This window comes from Suricata suricatta, chromosome 12 (assembly GCF_006229205.1).
Source record: "Suricata suricatta isolate VVHF042 chromosome 12, meerkat_22Aug2017_6uvM2_HiC, whole genome shotgun sequence".
Taxonomy (NCBI): Eukaryota; Metazoa; Chordata; class Mammalia; order Carnivora; family Herpestidae; genus Suricata; species Suricata suricatta.
This window is the reverse complement of record NC_043711.1, coordinates 7,698,938-7,707,634: the sequence shown is the minus strand read 5'-3', so window position 1 is coordinate 7,707,634 and position 8,697 is coordinate 7,698,938. Positions and strand designations below refer to the sequence as shown.

Sequence of the window (8,697 nt, the reverse complement as noted above, 5' to 3'; positions counted from 1 at the left end):
CTGGGTTTCTACAAAAAGTAGATTCTGCTTTTGTAACCCGAAAAAATTGAAGAGACCATCAACGAGCAAAGAAAAACACGACTGGAGACAAGCGACAGCGCAGCGGGCCGGAGCCCGGGCGGAGGGGCGTGGGCGCGGGCGCGGGGAAGGAGGAGGAAAGGGAGGCGGGGCTGCCCCGGCCGGCCGCTCACCTTGTCCTTGAAGTCCGTGTGGTTCTGCAGGATCGCGCGCTGGTAGGTGCCCGTCCGCACGTAGTCCTGCATCATGTTCTGCTGCTGGGACAGGTAGCCGTAAAACTGGAACAGAGACACGCCAATGGCACAGGGCACGCAGCAGCACAGACGGCCGAGGCCCCGGCCGGGCCCACCGTGGGCACAAACCTCCCTCGGGAGGCTGCGCCCCCTCTACTGACCCAGGCCCCGCTGGCGGCTGCCGGCCACTCCGGCGAAGGGAGCGGGAAGCCAGAGGCAGCCCCCACGAGGGTCACCGCCACCATCACCGTGACCCCCGGATGCAGCTGGACGCTGCCTGGGCCCAGATGCCACTCAGGAGAAGATTTGCCACAGGAGGGGCTCTGGGACTGGGGGCCGCCTGTCCCATCTTAGGGTCCCCAGCGAAGCAGAGTTGTAGAACACACAGAACCCTAGAACTCAGAGCGCCAGGCAGGTGAGGTGCTGTGGGGTCTCTCTGTAAGACAACGGGCGGTCGGGAGGCAGCATGGCACCTGGGCAGGGGCACAGGCTTTGGCATCAGGCAGACCTGGCTTCCCATCTCGGCTCTGTTGCATAATAGCTGTGTGACTTGGAGCAAGTCACTTAACCTCTTTGAGCCTCAGTTTTCTCATCTGTAAAATGGGACAATAATAGTACTTACCTCCCAGGGTTGTTGGGAGGGTCAAGTGCATCTGTAGGTGTAAAAAGTGCTCAGACCAAAGCCTGTTCCGTGAGTGATAACTGTCCTATTGTTACGCCAAACACCTGTGGACCTGAGCGGCACCTGCACTCAATTCCTCCAGCAACCCTCCAAGGCGGGCCCTGGCATCTCCCTTTCACAGATGGGGAAACTGAGGCCCAGCAGGTGAAGAAGACCTGCCCGAGGCTATGCGGCTAGTAAGGGGCAGAGCCAGGACGAGAACCCAGGTGGGCCTGCCCTTTGCTGCGTGGCCTCCCAGGGGCCACCCGGGGGTGGCAGCCCGGCCAGGGGGTGGCGCATACCCACCTGGAAATACTGCACGGCGGAGGACTCCTCGGTGCGCTCGCTGAACACCGACCGCTCCAGGGTGTGGCCCCGACAGGTTTTCAGGATGTTGTAGAAGGAACAGAAGTCTGGAAGGGGGAGGTCAGGCCATGGGTGGGCATCTCCGGGGCGAGGGTGGGGTTCCACCTAGGTGCACACCCAACTCGTCTAGTTTGTTGTTTGGTTTTGTCTTTGTTTTTTTGATATTTTTATTTATTTTTTGAAGCAGAGAGAGAGAGACAGGAACCGAAGCTCCATGCTGATAGCAGAGAGCCCAATGTGGGGCTCGAACTCACGAGCAATGAGATCATGACCTGAGCTGAAGTCAGAACTTAGCTGACTGAGCCACCCAGGCGCCAGTCTGGGGTGGGTGGGTGTGTGCGCGCGCGCACTCTACGTGGCCGGTGGGGACCAGCCCTGCGGACTTGCCCAGGCCTGGGACCCCCCACCCCCCCACCCCCCTGGTGGCTCACTGCGGGTCCCCCGCTACCCAACAGTAAAGGTATTTAATAACCTGAACTGGGCACCTCAAAATGGTGAAGAGGGTAAAATTTTGTCATGTGTATTTTAAAGCAGTGCTTAGAAGCGGAGCAGCATCTCTAAGGCAAGCTCTTATAAAATTAAAATCTGTAGTTTGGGGGACTGAAAACATCCTGGAGGTGGATGGCGGCGGCGGCCGGACAACGGGGCTCTGCACCCAGAAAGGGGTAAGCTGGTAAATGTCTGTCGTGTGTACTTTACCTCCACTATAAAAACTGACAGAATTAAAAGGGAAAAAAGTCAACTATAAATATTCATAGAGTCAAAAAAGACTAGGTTTACCCGTCTTTACAACTCGCCCCTGGGGTGGTTTTACACAGGGACTTCGGGTCATTTACGAAAATAAAGAAGGAAACGGGGCGTGGGACTGCCTACCGTGGGGGGGGGGTGTCAGTCACCTGGCTCCTTCCACCCCGTGTGGCTTCCTCCTCCACCAGGGGCACTGGGATGGGTATGAGGGGGGGGGTCCCAGGAAGGTGGCAGCAGGGGGCAGCCCCTCCACCCCGGCCCTCCCGCCCTGCTCACCAAGCCCAGGACCGTCACTTGCAGTGACCAGGCCCGCTCCTGCACCGGTAAGCGGTCTCCAGTCCCAGGTGCCCCACCACGTCCACTGCTGACCTCCCCAGAGCCACCAGCAGTCCCCTGGGGCTCTAATAACCCCCCTGAGTAACCGCCTGCATCCCCTTGGATCCCCAAGCCGGGTCCGCGGCTTCTCTATGCACTGGGGACAGAGCCCCGCCGGACCCCGTTCCACCTTGGCCCCACCCTCCGCTGCCCCCAGACTCCCTACCAGGCTCCGCCACGAGATCTGGGGTGCTGCCAGGCCAGGGGGCCGGGCCAGGTGTCTTGCAGGAAGGGATGTAAGAGTGGGGCCCAGGAGGACCCCAAAGGATCCGGCAAGCGACGGCCTGGGGAGAAGCATCCCAGGTACAGAGAATGCACTCTTCCCACGAACGTATCTCCCATGGGAACAATTTCTGACAGCTCCTGGGGACAGACGGAGGCCAGCACGGCTGCCGGGTCCCTGGCCACATGCCTCCAGGGCGGAAGGACACATACCATTGGGCGTGGCGAACTGGATGAGGACGCTGTTGCAGCCCAGCGTGATGATGAAGGACTGCTTGCCCACGCGGCTGCACTCCGTCTCACGGGACACCGAGCACTTGAACACACACACATCTTCGTCTGCGAGGGGACAGAGGGGTGGCGTGAGCCCGCGGGGCTTGGGGCCGGCCGAGCGAGGCTCCCCGTCGGCTCAGTCCGTTCACCGCCGCCCCCCCCAGTTCTTCCGGGGCCCTGGCGCCACTGCAGCGTGTGACCTGCCTGCCCGGCCCACGCTGAGGAGGGGACAGCCGATCGGGCAGGGAGACGCAGAGGCGACGTGTGTCTGGTGGAGAAGACCACTGTCCACAGAGCAACCAAGGCAGAGAGTGGGGCCCGGGGAGGGCAGCCAGGCGCTGTGGGGCCAAGCAAGACACCAGGGCCCCGGGGGGCACCTCTGCCAGAACCTTCCCTTGCGGAGCACCTCGTGGTGCCCAGGCCCCCCGCTCACCCAGTGGGCTCTGAGGTGGGAAGAGGGTCAAGAGAAGGGCCACTCTGGCAGGGTCGGGGGGCCACGGGAACCCAGCTGAGCGAGTCCAGCATTAATTCACCAATTTCCACCCCCCCCCCCCCCGACCCCTCGTCACATGGCAGAATCACCGGCCTTGACGGCTGGCAGCCAGGAAAGGATTCCTAGGGGTGCCTCGGTTTCCTTCCTCTGAGCACTTCCCTCTTATATTACGCGGCGTAGTGATTCTAAGCAGGGACGGCCCCGGACGGCCCAGGTTCGTGCCCCATCCACACCACTCACTGTGTGCTTTGCGCAAGTCACTTAGCCTCTCTGAGCCTTGGTTTTCTCTTCTGCCAACTGGGGCTAAGGGTGGGGCAGGCGCAGGGCCCGGCACACAGGGAGCACGGCGTCCTTCGCCCTCCTCGGCCAAACCGACAGGCCTGTGAGGCCCCGGCACGGTGCGGCGGGACAGACACGGCCTCTGCGTGCATTCTGGGCACAAGCGGCTCCCCTGGCCCTCCTGTGACGGCGCCAACCCACGGGACTGCGGTTCGACAGCGCACCTGTCCCCCTCCTCAAAGCAGCAATGCCAGCAAAGAGGAAAATTTTGGGGCGCCTTTCCAGGGTGCGGGAGACTGGACATGTGACCCAAATGCCACGGGTGCCCCACCTAGCGCCCAACAAAAACCTTCTCTTGGGGAGCCTGGGGGGCTCAGTCAGTTAAGCATCCGCCTTCAGCTCAGGTCATGATCTCGAGATTTGTGGGTTCGACCCCAAGGTCAGGCTCTGTGCTGACAGCTCGGAGCCCGGATCCTGCTTCCGATTCTGTCTCTCTCTCTCTCTCTGCCCCTCCCCTGATCGCACTCTCTCTCCCTCTCAAAAATAAGCGTTAAATTTTTTTCTTTATCTCTAAAAGTGAGGACAGCTTACACAATGGGAGAAACTAGGCACAGACCATGTACGTGATAAGGACTCAATGTCCAGAATATATAAAGAATCGTTCAGCCAAAAGGTAAACAACCCAATTCCAAAACGGCCTAAGGACCTGAACAGACATTCATCTGCAGAAGATACAGCACTGGCCAACACGCACACGGAGATGTGCTAGAACCACGAGTCACGTACAAGGACATGCAAATCAAACCGCAGGGAGACACGGCCTCACACCCACCAGGACGCCTCGAACTTAGGGGAAAATTACAAGTGTTGGCACTCGCACACCCTGGGAGGGACGTGGGAACGTGAAAGGACGCGGCTGCTGGGGGACAGGGTCTGGAGGTTCTTCCAAAAGCGAAACATCAAATTACCGTCTGACTCAGCACGCCCACTCCTGGGGAAACAGGCGAAAGAACTAGAAGAAGCAGTCAAATAAAGACCTGTATGCAAATATTCTAAGTAGCCCTATTCGCAAGGAGCCAAGAGTAGAAGCGACTCAGATGTCCGTCGACTGACGGATGGACACACAAACCGTGGCAGGTCGAGGCCATGAAGTCTATTATTCCACAGAAAGGAGTGGAGTCCGGGGTGCCCGGCCGGCTCGGCTGGGAGAGAGAGAGCAACTCTTGATCTCAGGGCCATGGGTTCGAGCCTCAAGTTGAGTGCAGAGAGTCCAAAAATAAACTTAAAAAAAAAAAAAAAAGATGAGGTCCCGGGATGCGCTAGTGTGTGGATGAACTTGAGAAACGTTTCGCCGAGTGAAAGACGCCAGAGACCGAAGGTCACGTAGGAACGCTCCGAATCAGTGGATCCACAGAGGTGGAGAGCAGACGGCCAGCTGTCAGGCACTCGGAGGAGCGAGCCCGCGAGTGACCACCTACTACTGGATTTGAGGTCTCCTTTAGGGGTGACGAAATGGTTTGGAACTAGACAGAGGTGGCAGTCACACAATTGTGAGCGTATGAAATGCCACTGGATTATACACTTAAGTTCACTTATTTATTTTGACAGAGAGAGACAGAGAGAGCGTGCGCACCCACGAGCAGGGAAGGGCAGAGAGAAGAAGAGAATCCCAAGCAGGCCAGTCACGCAGACCCTGATGCAGGGCTTGAACTCACGATCCGGGAGACCAAGATCTGAGCCAGAACCAAGAGTTGGACCTGGACCCTTGAGTCACCAGGTGCCCCGAGGTGGTTTGTTGTATGTTATGTGAATTTTATCTCCATTGAAACAGAAAACCGTTTCCAACGCGAGAATGCAGACATGAAGGGCCTATGGGTGTTCACCGGTCCCCCTGTTCTCACCTTGTGCGCTCTGAGCGGGGGACCTAGGTCCTGGAGGCCTCCTGGGGCCACCACCTGGGCTCTGCCAGGCCTCACGCCCCTGGAGCAGGGGGCCAGCCTCCTGACCACAGGAGAGGAGAGCGTACCCTCGGGCCATGGCCCCAGATGAGGGGCTCCCAGATCTGGCTGCGAATGGGTCCCAGGAAGGGACCCTGGCCTGGTGCCATCGCCCACGTCCCTCCTGGGGCAGGAGATAAGGCCGATCTGCCAGGCCCGCCAGGGCAAGAGCAGGCACACCAAGGAGGGGCTGTGTTTATCGAACAGCCCGGTAACCCAACCAGCTGGCCCAGGCCCTCCCGCAACCCGGCGCCAGGCAGGCGACCACAAGGCCCTGTGGCCAAGGGAGGCCGAGTGATGGCGACCCGACCTGTCCTATCACAGCAGACGCAACCACAGCCCACAGAGCCAGTCTTTTCTGACCGCCCATTCCACAGGCCAGTTCCCTGGCACATGGGACGTGTTCAGTAAATATTTGACAGACCGAAAAAAAAAAAAAGCTGGGTCCTATTCTTCCGTGTATTTAAAAGACTCAGAAACCCCAGCTCTTGGGAGGCCCTGCAGGATCCGCACCCCTCATTCGTCAGAGGACCAGCTCCCGACCTTTGCACACGGCTCTTCCCTTTTGCCGGCTCCCCCCTCCTCTCACTAGGATGGGACCCCAGGCCACGGTGGGGTGGCGCTCGGTGGGCAGTCCACGCAGGGCTCTGGCTTACTCACTGCCCAGGGTCACTCCTGGCCAGTTCCACAGTAGGGGGAGTTGGCACTGGGAAGAGGCTCAGGGCCTGGACCCGGCAGCCCCCACAGGCAGGACTGGCTTCGCCCACCAGGAAACCTCCTGCCAGGCTTGCAGGCTGGCACTTTCCTCTCAAGTCACCCCTTGATCCAGCCTCACTGGGGGGTGAGTCACGGCAGAGGCAGAGACTCTGCTGTGGCTCCAGCAAGCAGCCCAGAACACCAAGCTGTCGTCACACTGGCCGGCGGATACGGGGGCTGTATGCACGGGGCCAAGGGAGGCGGGGTGGGGGGGTGTCAGGAGGTGGGAGGGGGCTTAGCAGGCCACCGTGATGATGTCAGTAGGGGTGACCACAGAGAGCGCTGCTAGCTGGGAGGCTGTGCAGGGTCCCTGCCAATCGAGGTCGGCGGAGCCGGGGTCCTTCCCTGCGGTAGCACGGTCGGGCGGTGGAGCAGGGACCGGCCCCCTCTCCGGGCCACCTTCTCCATGAAGTGCTCCGAAGGCAGGGTCTAAGTGCGGGGGCATGCAGGAAACCAATGCGGCCTCGGTGGGGTTAATCGTGCCACGAGCGTGTCTGCCCTGCTCCCGGACCCAGCCCGGCACCGCTGCCCACCTGCTGCGGGACATCCAGCCGAGGCTCTGGACCGGGGATGAGGGTCCAGAGTACCCGGGGACAAACACGGGCAAGCATGCTCGGGTGCACTGGAGGGAACCCCAGAGGGCAGGAACCTGCCCCCGTCTTGCTCCCCAGGAAGGCAGGGTCCCCATAAATCCAGGGCACAAATACCAATTTCCCCCAGAAGCCAGGCCTGGTGCCCGCCCTGCCGAGACTGGGACAGGGCAGGGACGTCACGCCGCCAACACCTTCCGGGTGCCATGCTCTGCTCCTGCGCTCTACGCGGACCCCTTCGAGAACCTCTGGAGCTATCTGCTGTTCCACTCAGGTGAGGAAGCAGGGCTCAGACAGGTTAAGTATCTCCCTGAAGGTCACATGGCAAGCGAGTGGCAGAGGTCTGGGCCCCTGACCTAAGTGCCATCGGACATCCCTGCGCTTCCTAGCGGAGGTGCTGGCCGACCTTCTCTGTGAAGGAGCAGGGAGTAAGCATCTTTGGCTTCGAGGGCCGTATGGTCTCTACTCCTACGACCCCACTCCGTCACGGACCACGCGTGAGCAAGTGAGTGCGACTGTGTGCCGAGACTTCACGATGAACCCAGCAGTTGTGCCCGGAGATGCCAGGCAGAGAGGTGGGGCGCCGAGCCCCCTTCCTGCCCACTTGCTCGTCTGCTCATCGGATGTGGACAAGCAGGGATACCCTCTCCATCCCAGAGGGGAGGTGGACAGAGCCAGGAGGCTCCCCAAGTAATGGGCACTGATGCCAGGGGAAAGGAGGGGCTGCGGGAGCCTAGGGGTGGCCCCGACCCAGGCCGGGAGAGGGACTGGGAGCCGGGTCCCCAGCAGGAAGGGAAAAGGCACATGGGAATGCAGAGAGAAAAGGAGGCCGTGTGTGACACTGGGATTTATAGCCCACAACGATCTGGCAGGGGCACCCGGATGGCTCGGTCGGTTCAGCTCCAGGAATGACCTCACGGTTCATGAGTTCAAGCCCTGAGTGGGACTCTCCTCAGCTCTCAGCATAGAGCCCGCTTCAGTCCCTCTGTCTCCCTCTCTGTCCCTCCCCGCTCATGCAGGCTCTCGCTCAAAAATAAAATAAACTTGAGGCGCCTGGGTGGCTCAGTCATGATCCACCTTCGGCTTAGGTCATGATCTCAAGGTTCATGGGCTCGAGCCCCACATCGGGCTGTGTGCTGACAGCTAGTTCAGAGCCTGGAGCCTGTTTCGGATTCTGTATCTCTCTCTCTGACTCTCCCCTGCTCACGCTATCTCTCTGTGTCCCTCAAAGATAAATAAAAAACATTTAAAGAAATTTTTTAATAAATAAAATAAAATAAAACAAAGCAAAACAAAACAACAGCTATCTGGCACAGAGCACCTGAGAGGCTGGGAGGCCCTAAGTGAGGAGAGCGATAAAAGGTGTCTTCCACGGTCTTTCAAAGCCCCTTGCGACTATTGGGTTTCTGTCAACCATGAGACTGTCCAAAAGCCCCTAAGGCTGCAGCTGGGTTGCCAGAGGGACCAACCAATTAGAGGCCTGGAACTGTCAGATGCCCTAAGCCTACAAATAGCCGATGACTTAATCAATCATGAGGCATAATGAAGTCTCCATAAACATAAAACCCGAAGGAAGCACGGCTGCAGAGAGCTTTCCGGCCTGGCAAACACGAGGAGGAGCTGGGAGGGGCGGCGGGAGAGGGCATGGCTCCCCACACCCTGCCCTGCGTGGCCCTCCCATCGGCCT

The 8,697-nt window shown here is 59.6% G+C and overlaps 1 protein-coding gene across 1 annotated transcript in view; it reads right to left on the bottom strand.

Annotated features, from left to right (window-relative positions):
- Positions 1 to 5,774, bottom strand: part of CARM1 (coactivator associated arginine methyltransferase 1) — a 17,739-nt gene extending 11,965 nt beyond the window's left edge. Inside the window, exons 1-4 of the mRNA XM_029916592.1 lie at positions 5,694 to 5,774; positions 2,836 to 3,019; positions 1,219 to 1,325; positions 192 to 296 (exon numbers count right to left, since the gene is read on the bottom strand). Of these exons, the coding sequence (XP_029772452.1) occupies positions 192 to 296; positions 1,219 to 1,325; positions 2,836 to 3,019; positions 5,694 to 5,774 (477 nt within the window). The remainder of the gene's footprint in view (positions 1 to 191; positions 297 to 1,218; positions 1,326 to 2,835; positions 3,020 to 5,693) is intronic.
- Between the last annotated feature and the right edge of the window lie 2,923 nt (positions 5,775 to 8,697).